Source organism: Lobosporangium transversale (assembly GCF_002105155.1).
Source record: "Lobosporangium transversale strain NRRL 3116 chromosome Unknown BCR41scaffold_11, whole genome shotgun sequence".
Taxonomy (NCBI): Eukaryota; Fungi; Mortierellomycota; class Mortierellomycetes; order Mortierellales; family Mortierellaceae; genus Lobosporangium; species Lobosporangium transversale.
The window spans coordinates 379,217-403,542 of record NW_019028989.1 but is presented as its reverse complement, the minus strand read 5'-3'; the positions used below and the strand labels follow the sequence as shown (position 1 = coordinate 403,542).

Sequence of the window (24,326 nt, the reverse complement as noted above, 5' to 3'; positions counted from 1 at the left end):
TGGACATGAATGTGTAATGAAGCGTCCATCCGACTTTTTAATTCACAAATTGCATTCCTCACACTGCATACTACATACCCCATTGTACCTCATCACTTATACATAACTTTTTTTGCATCCATAACTTTGCATGTCCATGAACCATGAAACCGACCCTACTGCTACTTCCATATCTACAACGGACCCTGCAAACAATAATGACAACAATGTTGACACAGAGGCGGACCAGCCCCCTTCACTCAATATTGTTAACACTACAAGTCCACATTCCATCTCACTACAGCAACAGCAGCAGCAGCACTGCAGTCTGAAAGATCCTCTTTATTCTTCTTCAGGGTCATATGCTGTAACCAGCACACCTCTTCCTCGTCAGAGCAGACTCTTTCTTCAAGCACCAGGACAATATTCACAACTATCTAGCCTGAACCACCACAGTAGCAACAGCGATAATAGCAGGAGCAATAATAACCCAGAGCTTTTACCTGGTCCTATAGCACCCTCCTCGCCGCCTCACCTTAATTTATTAGATAACTCTGGTCAACAGCATCATCACCAGCATCATGTCGTCTTCTCAAATATCAGCCCAAACCATAGCCAGGAATCCTTCAATGATGCTGAAAGATTGAGCGAGAACGAAGGACTCCTTCCTAGGCGGAGACGCTCTTCATTCAAGATTGACGATAATCCATCAGCGACACTCAAACTAAGATCACGTTCAGTAGCATCCCGAAGCTCAACTTCCTCGATGCGAGATCGCGTCGTACATTTCCCTGAATCGCCAAACATATCGCTTGTGGGTTCCAGACGATCGTCTATGATCCAGAACCGGTCTTCCATAGCAGGCCCATCAGGAGGGAGCAGTGGTGCAGGAAGTGGAGGAGAACATTCTTCAGGTGGATGGATAAGCGGTATATCCGAAGTCATGGCGAGCGTCTCATCAAGAGTTGTCAACACAAGAGCTCAAGAACAGCTCGTGCGCTCAATATCGTTCTCGCATCCAGAGCAGATTGAAAGCGACTTGGCCGACCATTCACGGTCAAATCAACGTGGGTCTTTCCACAGCGAGGCTGTACAACCCAGTACAGACGTCCCGCCTTGGGTCGCAGTAGCCTCATCAATACATGGCGTGGGCTCTGATCATGGCTCTATCAGAAACTTGAGGCGATCAGCGTCCAAAAGAAGTTCCAGCAGTCATGGAGCAGCAGGCACCGCAAACCTCGGTGCTCACTCCTCTCAACAGGATCAACTTGGGCCACTTCACACCACAGGAAACTCGCGCTCGGGTTCTGGATCGCATCTAGGGAAATCTACTCAAGATGAAGAATCAGTATTTACTCCGGGTGGATTTTCACATCGTGGATCGGACAAAATGCGACTTGAGGGACGTTCGTTTATGTTGTTTTCTCCAGAGAATCCAGTGCGGCTGTGGCTGGCTTCGATTCTTATGTCAAAGTATGTGCTGACTCTGGTAAAATAAGACTTGTGAGTTCAAAAATAATTACTTTAACAACTTCGTTTTGTCTCAGATATACAGATCCGTTTATTCTCGTAGTTATCCTTGCTCAATGGATATTTTTCGTGGTCACCCCAACAACATTTGAAGCAAAGAACGTCTTTGGCACATACTGGACCCATTACGGACTACTGGCAGTGAATATCCTGTACACGTAGGGGGTTTTTTTTTATTTGTGCCTAATACTTTTCAGGCAATGAGTCCATCCAAATTTGCTAAGTTAGCCTCTTCTGATTTTCATTGTTAGACTTGAGATCATGGCTAAAGCCATTGTGTATGGCTTTATCTTTGACCGAAATGGCTTTCAGTGGAAGCGCTGGGTACCCAAAAGGATACATCATTTCTTCATCTCGGAAAAGCGGGCGTCAATGAAACCGAAGCCAGTAGTCCTTGAAAAGCATGAGCATGCACATTCGCTGGCAAGAACTAACAGCGTCCTCTCTCAAGCCTCAACTCTTGAGAAATCAAAAGCTCAAACTAATCAGGCCACGGCAGCGCTAACCGCAGAGGAGAAAATAGAATCATCTGGCTCTAACTTTGAAACTGATGCCCAACCTGCCCATGCACCCTTTTTTAGATCATATTATAATCGCTTGGATGGCGTAGTTGTAATAAGCTACTGGATAGACTTTGCTTTCATGATGACCGGCGTCCAGAAAGTATATATTTTTAAGGCTATCAGTGCTCTCCGGCCGCTTCGATTGCTTTCACTTACAGAAGGAACATCGGTAAGAAACTTATTGGTGTTTCCTTTATTCGTCAATATCAAATTCTGAGCCCATTTATCCTTAATAAGGCTGGAATCTTTTCCTTATACATCGCTATATTGTAGACTATCATCGATTCTCTCTCAATGTCAGCTCCATTGCTGCTTACGATCTTAGGATTCATATTCTTTTTCTTCTTGATCTTGAGTCTCATCGGTTTACTCGTGTTCCAAGGGGCTACATCACGCCGTTGCGCTGTTCAAGATGAGGACGATCCTACCAGCTGTACGTTCTGGATATCCTAATACATCTACTTCTAAAAATGAATAGTTTAAAGCTGAATTTTGAACTTCTTGACTATATTCTATTAATTACAGGGTCACCCGTATTGCCAGAAGTAATCTGTGGAGGCTATTGGAGCAACGGGACTATTTTAGGTATTGTCAATTACGTAGGTCAAGGTGATGGTGATGACTCCTCACCTCGATCTTCGGGGATGATATGTCCGGAAGGTCAAGTTTGTGTGCAATTCGACAATTACAATCCAAGTCGAGGCCTTGTCTCCTTTGACAACTTCTTTTTTTCGCTCCTTACTGTATTTACAATCAGCTCTATGGAAGGCTGGACAGACGTGCAATACTGGGTGATGGATGGAGACTCGAGATGGGCGGCCATTTTTTTTTGCGCAGTAATTTTCCTTATGAGCTTTCTTCTAATCCCACTGTTCATTGGTAAGGAAATAATACAACTTGAAATTCTTTTTTTTTTTTTTTTTTTTTTTTTTAAAAAATAGTTGCTCAAGAAAAATGATATATCTCTTTTTATGCATTAGCTGGTATCACGTACTCGTTCGGAGCTGTCAGGGCAGAGAAGAGGCACTCGGCTTTCTCAAATAAAATTAGAAGCACACGCACTTTGCTTGACACGGAAGAAGGGTGGCAATTCGAAGATCAAATCCATGAAGTTCGGTCTCCATTTCGGCAATGGCTCATCCGGGTAGTAAATGACCCTTGGTTCCCGATTGCAGGCACAGTATTAGTTTTCTTCGATCTAGTTGTTATGTGCTTCCGGCGATATGATAGCTCGCCCGCAGCATTGGATTGGATTAATAATGCAGAGACTGCCTTCACATTTCTCTTCTTGCTTGAGATTTGTGTTCGGGTCGCAGGACATAGCACATGGCATCAGTTTTGGAAGCGCAAATCCAATAAGTTTGATTTATTCTTGGCTATCACAACGATGATCATCCTCTTACCTTCGGTTCAAAATTGGGAGTGGCACCGATATCTGACTGTTTTCCAAGTCCTGAGAGCGTATCGTCTCATCCCTGCTATCCCAGGTGTCCGTGACTTGATGGTAAAATACTATATGACTAACCGAGCCTGGCAGACAAGCGAATTCGAAATGATATTTACCATATTAGACGCCTCTCCTCAAACTGTCATTGTTATTATGCCTTATTAATGCTCCGTAAACATTACTTTTAGAATTCGGTCATCGGAAGCGCAACAGGGATGCTTAATCTTCTACTGATTACCTTCATGTTTTTGCTGGTTTGCGCTCCCATACCTATGATGCTCTTTGGAGGTGAAATGGTTTCAGACGAGGAGCAGCCAGTAAATTTTGATGATCTTGGCCAAAGCTTTATATCGCTGTTCATTGTACGTTTTAAAGGAAAAATTAAGGCAACGGATCGTGCTTGGATTATTTGAAATAACGTATGGGTTCCAAGTGGGTAGTCAATAACAAGTTTTTGAACTTCGAACTTGAAAAAGATTTTGACAGGCGAGAACTGGGTCGAAATCATGTATGAAGGATTAGATGCCCATCAAGAAACTTACAAGCAGATTTACGGCGTTATCTTCTTCGTTGTGTATTACTGCGCTTCGCACTGTAAGTAACTATTGAGTTGCACAAAGCTATCTATAGCCATCAGCGTTACAGTCAAATCCCGCTGACCTGATTACCTTGATTACGATTATTTTCTTTTGTTCTCATTCAGATGTCCTTTTGAACCTTTTCATTGCTATCGTGCTGGAGCACTTTGATCTGGACGAAGATGAAAAGTACAAGAAGCAACTAGAGATATATTTTGAAACACATCAAAAAGCAAAGATAGATCGCACGAGAAGCGTCTTCCAGTAAGTATATTTTGAGTTCAATTACCTGTCTTTTGTTTTGCAATATTTATTGTTATGAATGTTGTTCGCTCCAAATACAAATATATGGTATTGATTATTCCACTTGGCCTAATAGATATCTTAATCCTTACGCGTACCTCCCTGCACGGCCACAAACACTCTCTGTTAATGGCTTATCAGTGGACCAAACCGTATCAATTCGGAAGAACGTGTTCCGACAGTTTCTTGAGGGCGATACAGCGCCTGTAAGTAGCCTTGCTATAGACTGCTTTTGGTGTTCAATACATGATGGGCAAAAAGGTTATCTATTTAAACTCACATTATATAATTTATATATATTCAGGTCACTACTGAAATCATTGAATCGAAGCCTAGGCTTATTTTATGGCTGGAGGGAATACGCGACTATTGGTTTCCTACTCAAGCTCAGCTTGAAGAGGTGAACGGTAGAAAATTGTTGTCAAAGGGCCAGAAAGCACAGTTGAATCAACTAAATGGTGGTATCTCTGGCTTTGGCAAGGTACAGGATGAAATCGACGCCAACTTGGAGCGCCTTGATGCTGACCTCGAGAAAATTACTTGGGACAGAGATAGATTTTTCGAAGATCCTCAGTACGGTTATTGTTTGTCAGTTTTTTAAACTTTATGTCTAGCTATCGATGGTCCTTGTCATGCATTAACGCGCTGTTGTCATATTTAGGGCTTTGGAGACACTCACGCCAGAGGGATACCGTAAAGCTAAGGATAGGGAGAAAGCTTATGCAGATGTCCACTACGCAGAACTACAAGAGTTCCTGGAGGCTCATCCGTTGTATGATCGATCGCTGTTTATATTCCCAAGCAATAATCGCTTCAGACAGTGGTGTCACCGTGTTGTTGGCCCGCGCTCTGATCGAAAGTTAGCGAGAATGAATCGATTCAATTGGTTCATTTTTATTTGCATTCTATCGAGCATCGCGATCATTATTGCAGACGACCCTATCGACAGGCTCCTAGCGATGACAACGGGCGATACGAAGAAACAAGACATCCTTGGAGACATTGATTATGTGATCACTATCATATTTGTAGTCGAGCAGTCCCTCAGGATTCTCGCTGATGGCTTTTTCTTCACACCAACAGCTTATCTACGCGACCTTTGGAATTGTACAGATTTATTTATTGTTCTCATGAGCTGTTTCATGACTTTCACACATATCGATCACTTGTACAATGTCTCGCGTACTGTTCGAGCAGCCTCATGTCTGCGTGTGCTGCGTATTGTACGGTATTTTGAAGGCGTCTCTGCAATGTTTAAGGCCATTGCCAAGGCATTGCCGAAGATGGTTGTCGCCCTACTCATGACAGCACTGCTATTTTGGCCGTTTGCGATTTATGGCGTCAATATTTACGCAGGATACTTTTACTTGTGCAATGATCATGGTGTGCTGACTAAGTCTGAATGTGTTGGGGAATTCATGAGTGTGGTCAATGAAGATACCGACGACGAAATCTTGCTTCCGCGCATATGGAGTAATCCGTATGACTATAGTTTTGACTCGATCCAGGCTGCCGTCTTAACGTTGTTTGAGATGGCCTCACAAGAAGGGTGGGTCCAGGTCCTACAGTCCGGTCGTGCTGCCCCCAATCGCATAGGGCAGCAACCTTTCATCCAACCGGATGAACCCAACCGCTTCAACTCTTTTTACTTTTTGCTTTTCATGTTAATCGGCTCTATTGTCTTTGTGCAGATATTTATCGGTGTTATATTGGAAACATTTAAGGCTTGGAATGGTATTTCACTATTGACGGTAGAGCAACGTCGTTGGCTTGATCTTCGAAGGCAGCTTCGAATGATCAGGCCCACCGCTACGCCTATAAGGCCTCAAAACCCCATTAGAGCATTCTGCTATGACTTGGTGAATGAGAAAAAGGGTTTCCTTTGGAAAATCATGACGACAGTTCTTGCTCTTAACGTCTGCCTAATTGCCTCGCAACACTACGCACAGCCTCAGACTTTGACAGACATACAAGGTATTTGAAGCGACAATGCATTTGTCCGTTCATATTTAGAGTTGGAGCTTTTCAAAAATATAATAACACATAGCTGCACTAATAGATGTATCGTATTTCGCCTTCTTGGGTCTTTATTCCGTCGAGATCGTTATCAAGTTACTTGGCTATGGTTTTCACAAGGTTAGTTTTTTCATCGCATTAGTTCATGGACCACTTTTTTTTTTTTTTTTTTTTTTTTTTTTGGTACTTATCGCATTTCTATATACTAGTGGAGGCTCTCTCGCTGGAACCTTTATGACCTTGCTATTACAGCCTTGGCTCTGATCACTCTGGCCCCAAGGTTTATCGGACATGAGGTTTGCCAACTCTACATACTTTTATCTCTTTTTATATGTATCGATTTATACATGTAAATTGATGGCACCAACTTCACTTTTCTCTCTTAATAGCTATGGACCTTGAGGCTAGAAAATTTCCTTTTGATTACCATCTCCTTCCGTCTCGCTCAGAGAGTTGACTCTCTGCAAGTTCTCTTTCGAGCGCTAGTGTAAGCCGAAAGCTGTTATGGAGCGAAACAATTCTTTGCAGTTTATGAATAATATCTAACCAATAATTGACTTTGATTTCAAAAAAAAAAAAAAAAAAAAAAAAGAATCGCGCTGGGCTCAATTCTCAATATCACTGCTGTATTCATGGTTGTCTTCACTGTCTATGCGATCATGTTCCGAGAACTTTTTGGAATGACACGTCTCGGTCCTTCAACAACAGGCATTGCCAATTTTGATTCGTTTGGGAATACAATGCTGATGTTAATCCGTATGACAACAGGGGAAAATTGGGATTTTGTCATGCACGACATGATGGTCGAGCCGCCCTATTGCACCCCGATCCGGACGTCGTATCTAGATAGTGATTGCGGCTCTCGGCCCTGGGCATTCTTTATGTTCCTTTCATTTTACGTTGTCTGCACGTACATCCTGCTCAACATGTTTATTGCCGTCATTATCAGCAATTTCTCGTTCGCATATCAACAGGACTCAGTGACTACCTTGATCACTCGCGAGGATCTTAGAAACTTCAAGATGACTTGGGCAAGATTTGATCCAAGAGGAACAGGATATATTGACGTGAATGATCTATCAAAGTTCCTACGGTCATTAGAGGGCCGTTTCTGCACTAGAGTTTATGCCAAGCCAGAGTACAGCATCCCTAGTCTAGTCAAACTGTACGTGTCCATCCCGACCGCCTCTGTACCGCGTCCCTCTACAACTATAGAGGGTAATGCAAACCCCATTGTATCTTCCTCTCCATCTATTAACAATGGATCTGCATCACATCGATCGGTCAGAGGTCTTGGAGCCGTCCGTCGAATGAGTCGATTGTCCGTGAGTCCGAACATGACTTCAAACAGCCCCGGTCAGCAAGCTGCTAGTCCTTTACCGAAAGCTGTCCCTAACACTACCACAGGTCCAGAAGAAAGCGATGAGTTAGGCGTAAAGCCTACTAAAATGGATGCAAAATTGGATATTTCAGGGTTGCAGCAGATCCTCTCAAAGATCGATACTATTGATGTGTTCCGACGTCGAAAAAACTTTAACCTCATTTACAAAGAGGCTTTAGCTACCTGCACGGATCGAGGAATATCATTTTACAGCATTCTGGATATTCTGTCGTTCACACTTGTAGACACAGAACATGCTCTTGGGTAAACATGAAAAGCGTTTTGCTACATTGTATATAATGTATAGTGTAAATTCTGGAAGAGGGGAGGAACCTATAACTAACCCTGATGTTGTTGATAGAATGAATGAGTTCTTGAAAAGAAATGAGCGCGTCAAAGTAGTCAAGTCTGCAGTGGCTCGAGAGACAATTCACAATCTGTTATTGACAATTGTGGCGCGCCGAAGCTTTTTGAAGCAACGTCGGGCAAAACAAAATGCAAGATTGCGACCAGAAGTCCCACGGATTGTGATTGATACTTCAATTGGAAACGAACGTAGCTTCCGTCAGGATCAAGGTCCAGACACGTCACCACTGTTGACATCAACTTCGCCCAGCGGACGATCTTCGTTCCTATCCTCACCCGTGGTCGATTTTTCAAAAGGTCACCATCATACCGATGATGATGTCTCGCCTATCATGATGAGTGGTTACTCTATCAACACAATGCTTTCTACCAACTCCAATGATTCAAACGGGTGGGACTTATACGAGTATGTTTTTTTTTTTTCCTTTGAATGAAGATCAATCCCTCTACTACATGAAGAGTTATTTATTTATTTATTCTCTTGATAGGCGAGATTCGTTCAGCCGCTTATCAGGTCAATCCGATGGTTTCGATTTCATGGCAGAGCCGCGCGTGGGATTGTCGTCATCACCCTTTACAGTGGATGGGTCGACTTGGTTTAGTATGAACGACGAATATAATTCTTTTTTTTTTTTTTTTTTTTTTTTTTTTTTTTTTTTTTTCATGTCTAACCTGTTGTCTGTTCATTAATTCCATTAGACATGTTACAGGAACAAATACAAGAACAGGACGAAGCCCTTGCAAACAACAATTTGAGTTCACCATAAACTTTTTTTTATTCAAAAAATAAAAGTGATTTTCACGTGACTGTGTTTGAATTGAACAATCATGCACCCGAGGGGCACTGACTGATCTCCATCATTTTCCTTTTTGCGTTCCGTCAATTCATCTTTCTTTCATTTCTCGTATTCGCTCTCTTTCTCTCCTCTCCCTTCTCCTCTTCTCTTTCTTTCTTTTTTTTTTTCTTCTTTCGTTCATTGGTCTCATCCATCATGTCATCCAATCTCCGCATCCTTGTTGCTTGCAAACGTGTTGTTGACTATGCAGTCAAGATCCGCGTCAACGCTGCAGGCACGGCTGTCGAGACTGCTAATGTGAAGCATTCAATGAATCCCTTTGATGAGATCGGCACTGAGCAGGCCATTCAGATCAAGGAGAAATCTGGGGGTAAGGTTGAGGTCATTGCTGTCTCCTGTGGATCTGATAAATCTCAAGAGACCCTCAGGACAGCATTGGCTATGGGTGCTGACAGAGCCATCTTTGTCGAAAGTGCTGAGGAATTGCAACCTCTAGCTGTCGCCAAGTTGTTGAAGGCTGTCGTCGAGAAGGAGAAACCCGACATGGTCATTCTGGGCAAGCAGGCTATCGATGATGATTCTAATCAAACTGGACAGATGCTTGCTGGTCTCTTGAACTGGCCTCAGGTAAAAAAAAAATTGTGATTCAGACGTCTGAAAATAAGAAAGAAAGAAAAATCAGATATTTCAGGAACGATGACCTGAATTATTTGCTTCGCCTACTATCAGGATACAAATTGCGTGTATTCCCACACCCCTCCTTTCGCTCTTTCTTTAGCACAAAAGGGCATACTTAAAAAGAAAAAGAAAGAAAGAAAGAAAAGACATGAATGATTGTGTATTAGAATCTGGCTATTGATTTCAATTCAGAACTTTATTTAACCAATGGCATGAAAAAGAATAGAAAAAACTGGTGACTCATGAATATTTTTTATTTGCTTTCTTTTATCCTTCCCTTCAATTGCCTATGTTAGGCCACCTTTGCTTCCAAGGTTGAGCTCGCTGAAAAGGCTATGACTGTCACACGTGAGGTTGATGGAGGCGTTGAGACGATCAAGACTCCTCTTCCTGCCATTCTCACCACTGATCTTCGGTAAAATTTGGTCTGGAATATCGTTTCTGAAAGAATGTGATGTTTTTTACAAGTCGCAATGAATCTGAACTTTTTTTTTCTCTTTTTCGCGACAATTTTCAGACTTAATGTTCCTAGATACGCTTCGCTTCCCAATATCATGAAGGCCAAGAAGAAACCTCTTACCAAGCTTACTATTGCTGATTTGGCCGTCGATGTGAAGCCTCGTCTCGAGACTTTGAAGGTTACTGAGCCACCAAAGAGACAAGGCGGAAAGCTTGTTGAGAGCGTCGATGATTTGGTTGATAAGCTTAAGAATGAGGCCAAGGTTCTTTAAAAGAAAATAAAATAAGATAAAAAAGAGGAAAAAAATAAAATAAAATAAAAACAAAAACAAAATAGAAAGAACCAAAATAAACAAGTTATTAAAAGAACCTTTTTAGCTTTGCACGCTCATTCACTACACTCTACAGATCGATGAATACGATGAATACGTAGACGCGTTGGAGTCGCCCAAGACAAAGTGAATTAGAGCCAGCAGTGACACGGCTGTTAATGATGCGGACTAAATGTCATTCGAAGGATATCCTGACCAGGTTGCTTAAAACGAGGGCCATCATCATCCTAAAGAATGTTCTTCTAAGTTTATTCTAAAGTTAATGCCGTATGAGTAGACACAGAAATGATGATATCATCTCCAATGATCCACCATATTACGCTTCTTATGAATCTATTTGACTCGTAAAACACCGCGGACGCCCATCAAAAACCGCATGAAAATCTCACGCCTAACAGCAGTCATAGCCACATCTCTCTTCGTAAGCTCTCTTTGTCCAACAATATCCTGGGTAGGAAACGCCTGCGACAAATGCTGGAATGAGTCTGACAAACGCTGCTGCAACTCTGGTGTCAGTGGTGTTTCGCTTGCTGCCAGCATTCCTTGAATCAGACCTGTATATGCCTCCTGTCTTGCACAAACAAGCGCCAATACGCATGATCCTGCAACATCAACCAGCTCCACGTCCAATTTCTTGAACAAAAGTTGTTCAAATATTAGCTTTAGAAACTCATCCAGATGAGATCTCAAACCAGCAATATATTCAGACGAGTTTCGAAGTCTTGAATTGCAGGCATGTAGCGCTAGGGCAGTAATGGCCTGGAACGTCAAGTGAGACACCTCGAGGATGTTATGGTCGATACCGAATTTGAGTGACGCCATCAAATTGATGAGCAAATCGTTAGGAAGTTCAATGAGGCGCCCAGGATAAGATTCAACCAATCTGGAGATCAAACGAATATAAAGTGTGCAAAGCCTGGGGATCTATGTAGGATTGTAGTCAGTACATGTTATATGGGGAGCTGCGAGAATGCATCTATATTATTTCAACGTAATAATAATATTTACCTTAAGCATGGTCTCCTTGATCATGGGAATTAAGATATTGATTCCAGAAAAGACCACTGTTGAGGGAGAAATCGCATTAGGAGTATGGACAAACATCTGGTCAATACCATGGACTTCCAACAGACTCAGCAACATCTCAAGCACAACCGAGACATCGCTATAAGGCTCGTCTTCGGCTTCTTCCCATGCTGTAGCTCGTTTCTTGCCAAGGTTCGCGGCAGAAAAAGTTTGCAGCAGTTTCAAGAGGCAGGAGTGAAAGTAGCTGACTTGTTCGGACGAAAGTGTCGTGAATTCAACATTTTTGATCAAATCCGTGAATAGACGCAAAACCAGGATCTGAATCTCCGGAAAGTTACTGTAAACTCTGACTAAATCCACAAATGACTCGAAATATCGAGAGCAAAAGTGGTAGATCATGGGGGTATTAACATCAGTCAAAGCTAATGCGAGACCGTTAAACATCTAGCATGGAATAAATCAATTCAAACGTCAGCCTAAGGTATAGGTGGCTGTAAAGTAAGCCTCGATTTCGTTCATAAGTAGAGGTACCTCAAGTCCATTCATGATTTGGCTCATGACTTCAGGTGATTGATAGTTGGCTTGGAACGACTTATCGTGCAAAATAGCAGTAAAACGAGTTTCAATGGCTGTCGAAATCAGGTTGAAATAATGGCTATTCAGTTGCTCAGAAGGAGCATACGAGATGATGGTTGTAATTGCCTGGATTAAAGAGCTATTTAAATGAGACAGTAGAGTGATAGTTTGATTAAAACAACTGCCCACAAAAAGACATGTATATCTCGAGAGAGAGAAAAAAAAAAAAAAAAAAAAAAAAAAAAACTGACTTTCAACAAAGACGTACTTGTGAATGACTTCTGGAAGCACTGAAAGGTGATCTATAAAAAAGCTAACGAGAGGAGGAAATTGGGCTAACAAGATCATGATTGAGTAAACTTTGTTCGCCGAGCTCTTCATACTTCTTTGAGCCTATCCTTCACGTTGTGTAAATGTGTAGCTTACCAGATTGTAACAGAGCATTTCTTACAGGAGCCCTTTGCGCAAATGTATTGAGAAGTGCAATAATCTATAATGTTAAAGAGGCATATTAGTATTCCAGTATAAAGTTACCCTTTTAAAAGCTTCTGTAGACTAATCAACTGCTTTGTATACCTGGATTAAAACATCCGGATCGGCATTCCACATAATAAAGTTGATGCGCAGCTTTTCGATTAAAAACTCCAAAATAGCTCCACCTTCACCACCGCGGGAAGCCTCGCCGTAAGACTTAATGAGATTAGGACTAAGAGTTGTGTAGTTTTCAGGGCTCGCAAATAAATAAGTCTTGACCCAGCGCTCGAGGAACCAAAATAGAGAGAGGGCAACCTGAGGACTGCATGAGATAGCTTGAGCAGAATGAGAATCAAGAGAAACCGCGTCAAGCAGACTCATCAAATTGCTAAAGATATTCACAATTTGATCCTGGGAAAGGTCACACCCTTTTGATAGTTCGTTCAGAGTCTCAGGTACAAGCGCTGTTTCTCCAATGTTGTTGTCTGAAAAGACATAACCAGTTATGACAATCAGCCAATGTAAGTGTTCATATAAGAACGTGATAAAGTCGGGATGACTGCCATCGTGCGTAGTATTGAGAAAATTCCGAAGGCGTTCAATACGTTCATGAAGAAGGCCCTGAAGCCGATGAAGTGTGTTATAAGGATCCAGCCTTGCAAGAGCGGCTATTGAAATCAGCTGATCCCCATAGGTCTCCCAATCTGGGAATCCGTCATTGTCTTCATCCACTAAAGCATTAAATTTAGCAAGCTCAAGCCTGGCCTCAATGTATTTCTCCACGATACGATAGCTGATACTGTGGAAGAACTGAAGTAAATTGGTAGCATCCGCGACTAGCTGAGGCGAGTTACGATCCAAGATGGCGGATTGTGAATCTTGCACAAGCCTTACCCAGGTCACTAACAATTCATCAAAGGCTCCCATGAGGCTTTCTGACTCCTCGGGGACCTTTGCAGATTCGTTCAAGCAATGAACTGTCAATAAAGCGACTTGGTTTAAAAAGTCAAATCGCTCAGGAACTGCGCAGATCGTCTGGATTGAGTGGAATGAGAGTAGCTGACGAATCATTTCCGTGATGGCAATCATATTCTCAGTGTAGTCAGCCTGCAGGCACTCATCAGAAGAGCACGAAGCAACATTATTGATAAGAGTTAAAAGCCCCGTCATGACTCCCGAAATGTGATGAATAATGGCCTCTTCACTATCAAAGATGGTCCCATGAAGTCCACATAGCTGAATCAAACACTGTCGCACACGATGCGTCATGATGTTGTCGTCTTGCACAAGGGGGAACAGCTGCTCATAGAAGATTGGTTTAAACATTAGTTAGATGGTTGTGAAACAAAGTATTGAGCAGTTTGCTGAAGAACAGGAATATCGACATACTGTGAAGAACATGGAAAGGACATCGGCATTAACCAAGATCGAGCGCCAACTCGCTGGGTAGATAATAGTCCTGGTAAAATCATCTTCATCATCGGCAAAAGTCCCAGCAAGAACTGGCTGATCTTAAATAAATACATCAATAAAGAACATTCAATTAAATTCAATCGCCGCACATCTCCTTGATCATTTAAACCTTTCCTTTCCACATAGCAGGATATAGTGCGGTTTCTATAAATACATACTGGTAGCAAAGTCCCATTGAAGAATAGACTCCACAAGCAATATTGAGAGGCTTAATAGAGGTCTTTTGGATCCTGAGACTTCCTGTCCGATATTGGTGATCAAGTCCTGCAATTGCTCATGAAGGATTTTAAGTGCAGCCTCAAAAATCAAACGGAGATGTCGCTCTTCAAATGATGTTTTTGTCTTGTAGTGGAAATCCCATGTAAGCCCAACGTTGCTAGCCTTGCCTCGGCTGGAGAATTCGTCTACAAGAGCGTGCGCGAGAGAGAGACCAATCTTCTTCTCCTGTTCCCCCATTGACAGAAGCTGGATAATCTGATTATAGACAACATCTTGCTCATCCTGAGAAGCTTCAAGCCATCCGCGCTTCGAAATCACAGCAACTGCCTGATAGATCTGCTTGGCGACAAAAGAGACAAGTCTGGGGTGATGAAGATTGTACTGGATGAGGTATGTCTGTAAGTGATGAATGTCCTGCTTCTGATACAGCCCATATTCCCTGACAATAGCTCCAGTAACTCCAGAGGCCGCATGGAACTGAACTGCCGGTGTATTAGAGTTGGCTATGTTTATACATACGTAATGTCAAGTTTAGTTTGCTGTCATATAAGCTTCCCATTGTGGAAATAATGACAAAGACTTACCTAAGATATACTGGCAAACAGGTACAATATTCGGACTCTGCTTAAAGTCAATTAGGACCTTCTCAGCCTGTATCCGAGTCGTTGGGTGCTAATATCAATATCAATGCAATACAAAATGCGGAAGAATATTTCAGGGCGCAGTCCAAAACGTTTTGTAATAGATTATAATGCCCTTCCCAAAGCGAATGCGACTCCTATGGCAGTAACACCATACCTGCGCTTCGACGCATGCCTTTTCGATAGTGGTCAATATTGTCGGGTAGTCCATAGTTCCTCTTGATGGTCCGAATGAACCAAGTTCAAATGATCTTGGTTTTAAGTTGGAAGCCTAGGATCACTTCTTGACGAAGCCACCTTACCTGATCATGTGAAATAGAAAAGAGGTTCCACAAATGTAAACCTAAATTAAACCACAAATAACTGCCACTTTGATAAAAGAAATCTTCAACACAACGATTTCCTTAGATCGGTGATCAACCTTTCCCACCTGCCAATTGGCTGCTTTTGTCCTTGCAATTAAGGATTTTAACGGTTGCTGCATCATCCTCATTATGTATACATGTAGTTCCTCCCGGAAATATTGTATACAGAACAAAACGCGACGTACTCTATTTATTTACGAAGAAGATTTGCATAAAATCAATACATTTATAAATATATGTATTCGTAATATACATGTATACATGTATAAGTATCATTTGGAAGGAGAGAAGATATAAATGTATCATATTACATGTTTGATGAAACAGTCTGACATCTCCCCCTCATTTTACGGGAGAACCAAGCGAAAACTTTCCAAGTATCTATCCCTTGCTGAATGATAATTTTTGCAGTGGCTATTTCTCATAATTTTATGAACAAAAAGGCGTTTCAATCTTCACAAAATTAAGTCTATTCTTGTCATCCATCCTAAACAATAAAACAAGGTTACGCCACGTTGACAATTATCACTCACAAACACAGCTGTGTGATGTATGAATGTGAACATAAATCGCCATCTTTTGGATATATTTCAGAACAGGAGAGCATCGCTGTTCATCCACTAGATGTGGTTGTGGTAATTGTGGCTATTTCCCGAAGCAAACAGACAATTAGGATTCGCTCCAGCGACATATTGTGGTGTAGGTTTACATATCGCCATTTCGTATCAAAGGACAAATACCCTCAAAATAATATAAAAAGAGTAAAATGCCAGCATACATGTATATCTCCAATGATTCTTTTCCCCTTACAGCTCTCAATTGCTTCGTCCTTTTTTTTTTTTTTTTTTTCCTTTCTTTTATCTTTCTCCCTTTCAATCTTTTCATCCTACATCGTCTCCATTGTTGTGAAACTTGGTCATAACTAAGACTTCGCTTCATCTTATCATCCATCACCTCAACCTACTCCTTAGTCCAACTACTAATTATAAACGATCCATACACGACAATAATCAGCCGTGAAAGAATTTTTTTTTTTTTGGAGAAAAAATAAACTTCATTACAACTTGCAAAGAAGGTAAAAGAACAAAGTAGTCCAATCTAAAGTCCAAATTGAACGATCTGTATATATTTATATACATATTTGTGTGTGTATATTATTATTTTTGTTTCTCTCTTCATACATTTGCCCTGATCCTTAGCTCTTTTTTTTTTGTTTTTTTGTTTTGTCTATTTCTGCATCCCCAAGTCCTGCATGCCTCACCATACTCTTCTTCATTCACTTTCACCTGAATTGCCGTTATGATTAACGTGTTGATTGGTTCAACTTCTTTGTACTACAATTATTACAATTTTTCCACAGCCCAAAAATAGTTTCTCACACACACCGATTCATTCAACAACTCACTAATCAGCTTCAAAAATATATAATAGGGTCACACTCCATCCTTCTTTCTTCTTTAATCATATAAAAAAGAAAAAGAAAAAAACTAGTACGTATTGAACGTATAGTTCCTCTTTTTAATCACCATCAACTAACCAAAGAAACACGCACCAGCTTTATTGCTCCTTTTGCGGGTAAGAAAACAAACTGCTTTTAATTTGGCCTTTGTTCTTTGTTCTTTGTGTAGTATGCGGGCGTTATTGAACTGGAGCTTATATCTGTCAAACGTATTCATTTTTTGGTTTTAGTTAAGGTTCTGTGTTCACAACACAGCCACCGAAATAAAGACACGCAGCACGTCCCACACACTTCCCTGTCATCTTCACAAAAAAGAAAAAAAAAAATGAGCCGACCTTCGAGTTTCCTTTCGCATACTCAAATGCTTTTAATCCGAGACGAGGCTCTTCTCAGGAAACACGCCGTAGCTACTTTTGGTCACCAGGGCGTTCTCGATCTTGCCCTTCTCGGTGCTATTCTTGGCAACAGTATCCATGAGATCGGGCGATATGAGGTGACATGCGACGGCCATGTCATCAAGGGCCGCTACACTATCTACGAGCTCGTCCATTCGGGCGCTCTCGCTGTTACAGGTCGTCGCCGTGAGCGCAAGCATCGGGACTACCAATGCTGTGGTGTCATCGACGGAGGCATTGGCTACATCTGTAGTAGCACTAATAACGAAGAGCAACTTCACTCAATGATGCATTTATCTATACTAGAATCAACCAAAGCCGGTGAAAGCACTGGAGCGAAAGTCAGCCCTGGTAATCAAAATCTGCCTCCCCGGATCTACCCTGCAACATTAGCTGGTCTCTTTCCAGCATTGGTGTTCAAAGCTCTGAGGCGGAAATCCATTCGGCCACCCAAGTTCCAGCATGACGATTCTGTATCCTGTACACCCGTTGCTTCAACGTTCCTCATGGAAACAGGGGGCAGCATGAGCGCAGCCGCCACTACTACCATCCACACTATTCACGAAAGAACAGAAGCCATTTGCGCCTCAAATCTTCATTCATCATCGGATGCAGCATCTCTTTTTACTTCAAATGGCGTCATGGATGCTGATTCTATGCTAATCACTCGGGACAATGTTCTTGCAAAGTTGGTCAGTCAGCGCCTTCACCGTGTTAAAGACCTTCCCTTACCAAGAGAACTGTGCTTTCTAGGCGCTGTCAGCCTACCCCTGCCGCCGGTACTCCGTGTCATGCATGTTGCCTGGACAATGGACTTTCTTAACACTAAAGTAACTTCTGTTCGTCGCCTGCGCAAGCAGCTTAGGCAGCAACAACAAGAGCCGGTCGCTGGTACCGTGTCCTTTGAGGATAAGGGCGGTCTCAGCGACGAGAAGCTAGCCATCGCTGCAGCCAAATTGCCTACTGGAGGACTTGTTTTCCGACCTGAGCTGTACGCCCACAAGATGCGAATTGCTCGGCTAGCTCGAGCGAGACAGCAGCACATGGCTGCAAAAAAAGCAGCGTCCATGGGGGGCAATGCTCTCTCTGAAGCTACTTCAATGCGACGCGGTCCATCTTCCACCTCAATCCCTGAAGAAAATGAGGAAGAAGAACAGGCGAAGGAGGAGAGTGAGAATATAAGCAAATCTTCAAGAAGAAGAAGCACAGTATTAACAGTAAAGTCTCCTAGTTTTGCAAAACCGATGGCACAATATATTTCAACTAAAAACTTGACAACATCAGCGCGTTTCACAATAATTTCATCCAAAACACATGCATCGTCGTCTGTTGATTCTTCGACTGCTACTGGCGGTGGTGCAAATAAGCCAGTGCGTCAGGATAAACGTTTGATGCAACAACTTCTCTCACTTGAAAACAAAGTCCCACGAATTGTTCGACAATGGGCTGCTGCTGCGCGTCCGTGCTTTGCAGAGGTGCTCCTTCAGGAAGACCGCCTTGTACAAGAATGGGTTGATCGGCAGCGAATTCAAGTCTTTCTAGGATGTGGCTACAACAACTTTAGTTCCTTTGCATCTTCAGTCTCTCTTGCGCAGAAACGAGTAATACCTTCACCAATTTCAACCAACCAAAACAACGAGCTCGGATTGTCTAATAGCAGTAGTAACAACAACAATAACACACGTAATATAGTGCAATCTCGTGTAACTTCATATCATACCAAGATGAACGTATCCCCGGTTTCTACTTCTCACTCACTTATTCAGCATCCATTATCAGCCACAAAAACGAGTTTTCCGGATGGTGTGCGTCTAGTAGCTAGTCCCGGACATGGGAGCTCTCGCGGTAGCGCCATTTACCAACGTTCTAGACCAGCTAGTGCTTCATTGATGGATCGTTTGAGCACGGGACAACAAATGCTGAGCATGCATCTTTGGCTCAGCCTTTTGGTTTCCCCTTTAAGTCCTGAATACATGGTTCAAGATCAGTTTAGATGTATAGACTCTTAAAGGTCAAGTCAAATGTATTGCAATAGGTCCGAAACATCTTTTCAACTTCCCACGCTCTTTTTTATTGTATCTGGTCTTTGCCACCAAGAAGGAAAGAAAAAATTCAAATAAAATTTTAAAAAAAAAAAAAAAAAAAAAAAAGTTTTTCGAAAAAAAAAAAAAAGAAAAAAAGCTTTTACAAAAAAAAAAAAAAAAAAAAAAAAGAGACAAAGTCAGCCGAGAAAAAAATAAAATTGAACAATCATTTAATCAATCTCAACCGTAGTTTTGTCATGCTTAGATAGAGTGTCAGATGGATCCTCTTTGATGTAATGACTGGGAGACGTGGACGTGGACTGTGATTCGATCCGATCTGCTCCTAAACTCAAGCCATTCTGCTGCTCTCCATTGGCCATTAAAGCGTTTCCATCGGAGGTAGGCACGGACATCCTCGGAGAAGGCAATGTAGCCGAGCTTTGTTTAGGTGAGCTCGCGGGGCTGGTCAGGTCCATAAAAGTCGGTGTAGTAGATGGTTCCCGTGAATACCTTGGTGCAGGCTGTTGTAAACGTTGACGACTTGTTGACCGGGGTTGATGGCGATGGGGGTGACGCTGTCCAGAAGATGGCGGCCCTGTATATGGATGATGCCACGGAGTTGCGCGCGATGGTGGAGGCATGGAGCTCGATGGTGGGGTACTTGTTAAGGGCTTTGTTACAAACCGCTCGTATGGCTGTCCTTGCATTTTGAAGCGTGAGGTTCCAGCGGGTGAATTATATAGGTTAACATGAGTCGACTCGATTCCTTCTCCTGTCCTCAGGCCCGTGTTATGGTTTAGTCCATCTTGATGTGTAAGTCTCACTGAGGTTGCCATACGTGGACGTCCGCGTGGAGGCAAACTTCTATCGTAAGTTTGCCCTTGACTATCGGCAAGATCAACTAATGGCAAGGGCTTACTCTTGAGAGGTCGCACCCTCGGATGCTGGTATCTATTGGGATCTTGTGGTGGAGGAGGAAGAAGAGGGGGAGAAGGGGGAAGGCGTCGCTGCTGCGGGAAAACGTGTTTAAATTTAATTCTTCGTTCGCTCTCAAACGGATACACATCCTCAGGTGGTGGCGCTTTATATGAAAAATCATTATCAGACAGGTGAAGATCTTGGTGGGAGCGATAAGCTGCGTCGTGAACCTCCTGCTGACGCAAATGCTGCTGGATATAGGTTTGACTTTGAGGATTCCAGCTTGCCTCCTGTCCCGACCATTGGCCGTGTACTCTTGGTATGTCTCTTTCCGTCATCGGATAAGGTAGAATGTCTCTTCCATAAGTCCTATATGGTTCTTGGGCCCGGAGATGGTTGGAGTCCAATGACTGTCCATGGCGATCGGCTGTTGAATATCTTGGGAGGGGGGGAGGAATAGGCAAAGACTCTGCAGTACGCCTAGGAGACTGCATGCCATCTGGTCCAAATCCTGGTAGAAATCGAGGTTGATGGCTTTTGGAATCCCTGTTTAAACTCGATCGTAATGTAGACTTAGCCGTTATTGGAGAATGAGGACGAGATCCTGACTCAAAAGTAGATGGCCCTGCAGAAGCTTCTCGTTCCAAATACATAATATCCTGGGCCTGGTCTACATCCATATCATTGCTAGATAGTCCTTCAATTCTGTATCCTTTTTCGTCATCGGGGTGTTTCTTGTATGCTACCTTATTTTGTAGCTCCCGATCTAGGACACGTCGTTTTCTCCGCCTTTCGTCATTTAAATGGTCAATCATGTATTGTTGATTCTTCGCTGTAGGCCGCAAAGGCTCCTCTCCTTCAGAATTGTATTGTCGTGAATAACCAATAAGGTCTTGAGAGCCTGCTAGTTCAGTAGTAGCTCTGAAGTAGTCTTTGTTGAATTGAGGTTGAGGAAATAAGAATGCGAGATCAAGAGCCATCTCTCTCCGATTGAGCCCTTTTGGTGGCTTGAGTTGTGGGATCCGAAGATGTCGTGGTGGCCTACATATCTCGCAGTCGCTACACTCTGATCCTGAACTTGAATATGAATCGTAGCTGGAGCAATCATCATCACATGAGCTGTAGCCGGTTACTTCAACAGGATTGACGAAAGTCAAGCGTCGCGGCGCAGATTTCGCTGCCATCCTTTTGCTTTGTGCCATCTCCCGCTTGATTCTATTCATTCGATTCTGCACCATCTCTATGATGCTTTTCCGAGCAGCTATTTGACCCGCCTATATTTAAAGTGATCTTAGGTTAGTTATTTAATGACACAACTGCCAACTCCTCATGTCATGGCATTACAGCCAACGACGTCCATAAGATTAAAATGGCTCATACGTGATATTGGTCGTTTGCAGCCTTGCAAACTGCCTGGAAATTGAGGTCCCACATCAGTTGCAAATAAGTCCTTTGCGCTTGACCAATCCTGATTCTCATTTGTCGCCTCTCTTCAATTGCCTTCAATTCGGCCAATAGCTCAGGGTGCGTCCCTGCCTTGATTTGTGCCTCTTCCTTATCCAACTGCGCACTCATTTGAATGGTCATACTACGGATAACAACAAGAGAATTGACACAAACAAAAATGTAATAGCGATTAAAGCAGAGTTTAGATCAACAGAATGAATATAATAAAGTCTCTAGACGCTTTGACAAACCTTCGTTTCGCTTCTTTATACTCCGCAGAAACGCTCATCAGATCTTGTTTTGCTTTCCGGTGTTTACGTTTCAAGTCTTTTGTGAGGTTATCATCATCATCACTACTCTCATCCTTTGCTATCAACATCCCTGTGAAATTGAAATTAAGATCTTCTATTTCTAGTATCGTGATCGAGAATTTTAGAATAATTAGACCAATGTTGCTGTAATTGGAAGCACCCTGCTTCTATGCGGAAAAAAGAGAGAGAGAAAACAGATTATCATACCTCCAAATGTATGTCTGATTAATTCATAATCATGAGCGTCCACCATATCCGCGTGCAGACTCTCAGAATCCTCTATCCCTTGTCTAAAGAACCGTGCCAAGGCTTCAGTTGCGCTGGCATTGGCACGTAAAAGCTGTTGCTCTTCCGTATATTCATCCATGATTTGATCGACTGTCAAGCCAACACTGTCCGCAGCCAGATGAGCCACAACACTCGGCATCAGTTTACTGGATCGGAGCCTCCGTTTCGAAGGCGTTGCAGCCTTTTGTTGCTTCCCTTTAACAGATTCCTGTCCCCGATGATCATCATCCGATTCTGCCTCATCCTCATCCGATTCATTAGAAGCCTCTTCATTTCCATGGTCCTCGTTTACTTGCGTGTGTGAAACGTGATCCTGAATCTGCTCAGGGGTTTCGCTTTTTTCGCTTCTAACACTATTTGGACTACTACGTCTGAATGAAGGATCGTCGTCTTTGGAATGGCTTGTCGACCGTCGAGTGTTCTGTCGTTGTAGATTGGATCTTCTCGTAGCAGTTTGTGGGCTTGATTGTAAAATATCTTCTTTATCCACGTCCATTTGCATATCCTTCGTAGTAGAAGGTGTTGATGGAGGTGAATGGACGTCTTGTTCTGCTGAGGATTCAGATGCGGGCGGCGTTGAGGGCTCAGTAGAAGCGTCCCGAGCTTTTGGTGGCCTTCCTCGAGATTTTCGTTGTTTGTCTATATCTTCTGAAAGCGAAAGAGGAGGATCTTTCCGTGGTCGACCAGGACGATTAGGGATTGATTGCGACGTGGATGCAGGCATTGATGACAAACCCATAGACTGAAAACGTGAATCATGCTGTGTTTGTTGCTGGGTTCTAGTATGTGTCATGGTACCTGGTTTAGATGGAGGCGATGTTTGATTAGATTGAGAATTGTTGGTGGCAGGACGTGTCCTTAAACTCCCACGACGCGATTGCAAAGGTGGGGTGACTGGCATAGCTTGAATATGTTACTATTGTGAGAAAAAAAGAAACTCTTTGATGAGCATCAGCTATGTAACTTCTGTGGCACCCTGTGTTGCCACATAAAAAGGCTGGTTGCTTGTACCTTATGAAAACAGATCCACTCTAGTGTTGCATCAGCACTTTTCAAGCTTTTTTTTTTGTGATCTTTTATTAATCTCTGTGTAGACTGATATAATTGCAGAGAAAGAACGCTATTGAAGTCGATTGTGAAAGCAATGTTTATGAACGATTTGAGGACCTGTTTTGTCTAAAATTAATAATTAGAAAGTGGATTATGACTGTGTCCTGTCCAGTCAAAATAAGGGGAACACATGCAGATTGTTAATATGTAAGGGATGGATAGTGTACAAGTGTGATGAGTAGAGACAAGTATGAGCGAAGTAGACTAAGACGTGTGTGTAAATGAATGAATGAATGAATGTAATCCTGTATGAAGAAAGATATAGAAGCGAGATGCAATACAAAAAGGCTACAGATGAAACAAGGAAGAGAAAAGGAAAGAAAGACACAAAGAAATTTGTGTTTGTGTGATGGTCATAACAATGTAAATAATGCTTAGTTTGTCAAAGTTTCTTGTCTCGTCACCGTTTTTGTAACAAGTCAAACCTAAAGCTTCTTTGCATGTATGCCGAGCTGTGGACATTTGACGACTATATTGGTTATCACGAGCGCAACAATGGTTCCATTAGATGCTTTTTTCTTCATAAACGATCGATCGCACATACAGAACTCCGCATTTGTTTGGTCCATGTGGTTTATTCAAAAGTCTTTTGCTTCTGAATGGTAAAAGAACGCTGTGATCTTCAGCTTAATTAACATGCTGTGCCCAACATATCCCACTATTACATTCACCATGTAAATGAGCATGAAATATGAACAGCTTTGGGATTAAAAGAAAAACTTCCCTTTAGAAAAAAGGTTTCTATAGACTTCTCTCGAGGATCTGAGCCTCAAGGACTCCTTATCATTTGATAAAATGTCATGAATGCATTTAATATTGAGAGAGACCCTTGTTCCTTGTTTTTAGAGTAAAAGAGTCTATGAATCGATATGTGTCTGTCATTGATCAGAATAACTGTGATGCACTAGAATACACCACAGAAGGAACATCAAACCCCCGAATGATGCTACAACAGAGTAAGCAGTGATAAGGTCTACCATAATAAAATTATGAGGACTGAGGTTAAGGACTTGTAGTCATTTTACGAACTCTATAGATCGTGATATTTGAGATACTTCGTGTGTATGACATGGTTGCCTTGCAACCACTCCATCGAATGATTAGAAAACTATGTGTATATATCTCTGCACCGCTCATTCGCCCAATTCAATCCGATACCGCTCCTTTATTTG

At 42.3% G+C, this 24,326-nt stretch overlaps 6 protein-coding genes across 6 annotated transcripts; 3 read left to right on the top strand and 3 right to left on the bottom strand.

Annotated features, from left to right (window-relative positions):
• Positions 1 to 24: 24 nt before the first annotated feature.
• Positions 25 to 8,944, top strand: BCR41DRAFT_420766 (Ion transport protein-domain-containing protein). Its single transcript, XM_022029939.1, has 19 exons — positions 25 to 1,452; positions 1,527 to 1,667; positions 1,761 to 2,241; positions 2,346 to 2,505; positions 2,598 to 2,951; positions 3,053 to 3,576; positions 3,708 to 3,881; positions 3,996 to 4,113; positions 4,223 to 4,361; positions 4,477 to 4,606; positions 4,705 to 4,973; positions 5,062 to 6,374; positions 6,460 to 6,536; positions 6,626 to 6,712; positions 6,806 to 6,903; positions 7,009 to 8,061; positions 8,159 to 8,569; positions 8,652 to 8,764; positions 8,863 to 8,944. Exons 1-19 carry the CDS (start codon positions 131 to 133, stop codon positions 8,928 to 8,930), a joined length of 7,032 nt encoding a protein of 2,343 aa, XP_021883095.1. The 5' UTR covers positions 25 to 130; the 3' UTR covers positions 8,931 to 8,944.
• Positions 8,945 to 9,052: 108 nt separating this feature from the next.
• On the top strand, positions 9,053 to 10,491 carry BCR41DRAFT_350106 (electron transfer flavo protein, beta-subunit). The gene is made up of 3 exons (XM_022023606.1): positions 9,053 to 9,587; positions 9,935 to 10,053; positions 10,156 to 10,491. The coding sequence occupies exons 1-3, from the start codon at positions 9,156 to 9,158 to the stop codon at positions 10,367 to 10,369; spliced, it is 765 nt and encodes a 254-aa protein (XP_021883094.1). The 5' UTR covers positions 9,053 to 9,155; the 3' UTR covers positions 10,370 to 10,491.
• Positions 10,479 to 15,270, bottom strand: BCR41DRAFT_21858 (armadillo-type protein). Its single transcript, XM_022019995.1, has 10 exons — positions 14,996 to 15,270; positions 14,782 to 14,869; positions 14,137 to 14,700; positions 13,895 to 14,016; positions 12,608 to 13,804; positions 12,458 to 12,521; positions 12,300 to 12,366; positions 11,987 to 12,170; positions 11,438 to 11,899; positions 10,479 to 11,353 (listed from the first exon to the last, which is right to left on the bottom strand). The coding sequence occupies exons 1-10, from the start codon at positions 15,047 to 15,049 to the stop codon at positions 10,763 to 10,765; spliced, it is 3,393 nt and encodes a 1,130-aa protein (XP_021883093.1). The 5' UTR covers positions 15,050 to 15,270; the 3' UTR covers positions 10,479 to 10,762.
• A 1,422-nt stretch (positions 15,271 to 16,692) lies between these two features.
• On the top strand, positions 16,693 to 19,162 carry BCR41DRAFT_21838 (hypothetical protein). The gene is made up of 2 exons (XM_022019994.1): positions 16,693 to 16,778; positions 16,893 to 19,162. The coding sequence occupies exon 2, from the start codon at positions 16,988 to 16,990 to the stop codon at positions 19,064 to 19,066; it is 2,079 nt and encodes a 692-aa protein (XP_021883092.1). The 5' UTR covers positions 16,693 to 16,778; positions 16,893 to 16,987; the 3' UTR covers positions 19,067 to 19,162.
• Positions 19,163 to 19,276: 114 nt separating this feature from the next.
• Positions 19,277 to 21,275, bottom strand: BCR41DRAFT_21824 (hypothetical protein). The gene has a single exon (XM_022019993.1). The coding sequence runs from the start codon at positions 21,235 to 21,237 to the stop codon at positions 19,312 to 19,314; it is 1,926 nt and encodes a 641-aa protein (XP_021883091.1). The 5' UTR covers positions 21,238 to 21,275; the 3' UTR covers positions 19,277 to 19,311.
• Positions 21,276 to 21,373: 98 nt separating this feature from the next.
• On the bottom strand, positions 21,374 to 22,768 carry BCR41DRAFT_369331 (hypothetical protein; the record flags this gene model as incomplete). Its single annotated transcript, XM_022026446.1, has 3 exons — positions 21,374 to 21,587; positions 21,697 to 21,826; positions 21,964 to 22,768. 3 exons carry the CDS (start codon positions 22,766 to 22,768, stop codon positions 21,374 to 21,376), a joined length of 1,149 nt encoding a protein of 382 aa, XP_021883090.1.
• Positions 22,769 to 24,326: the final 1,558 nt, after the last annotated feature.

Bases quoted from the DNA above. Each gene is read 5' to 3' on its own strand.
- BCR41DRAFT_420766 (XM_022029939.1), top strand. From the start codon at position 131: ATGTCCATGAACCATGAAACCGACCCTACTGCTACTTCCATATCTACA. The intron at 8,570-8,651 runs GTATGTTTTTTT...TTCTCTTGATAG, and splicing joins AACGGGTGGGACTTATACGA to GCGAGATTCGTTCAGCCGCT. The intron at 8,765-8,862 runs GTATGAACGACG...TAATTCCATTAG, and splicing joins GGATGGGTCGACTTGGTTTA to ACATGTTACAGGAACAAATA.
- BCR41DRAFT_350106 (XM_022023606.1), top strand. From the start codon at position 9,156: ATGTCATCCAATCTCCGCATCCTTGTTGCTTGCAAACGTGTTGTTGAC. The intron at 9,588-9,934 runs GTAAAAAAAAAA...TGCCTATGTTAG, and splicing joins GTCTCTTGAACTGGCCTCAG to GCCACCTTTGCTTCCAAGGT. The intron at 10,054-10,155 runs GTAAAATTTGGT...GACAATTTTCAG, and splicing joins ATTCTCACCACTGATCTTCG to ACTTAATGTTCCTAGATACG.
- BCR41DRAFT_21858 (XM_022019995.1), bottom strand. From the start codon at position 15,049: ATGGACTACCCGACAATATTGACCACTATCGAAAAGGCATGCGTCGAA. The intron at 14,870-14,995 runs GTATGGTGTTAC...TATTGATATTAG, and splicing joins AGGCATGCGTCGAAGCGCAG to CACCCAACGACTCGGATACA. The intron at 12,367-12,457 runs GTAAGCTACACA...TGATCTTGTTAG, and splicing joins AAATGCTCTGTTACAATCTG to CCCAATTTCCTCCTCTCGTT.
- BCR41DRAFT_21838 (XM_022019994.1), top strand. From the start codon at position 16,988: ATGAGCCGACCTTCGAGTTTCCTTTCGCATACTCAAATGCTTTTAATC.
- BCR41DRAFT_21824 (XM_022019993.1), bottom strand. From the start codon at position 21,237: ATGGTGCAGAATCGAATGAATAGAATCAAGCGGGAGATGGCACAAAGC.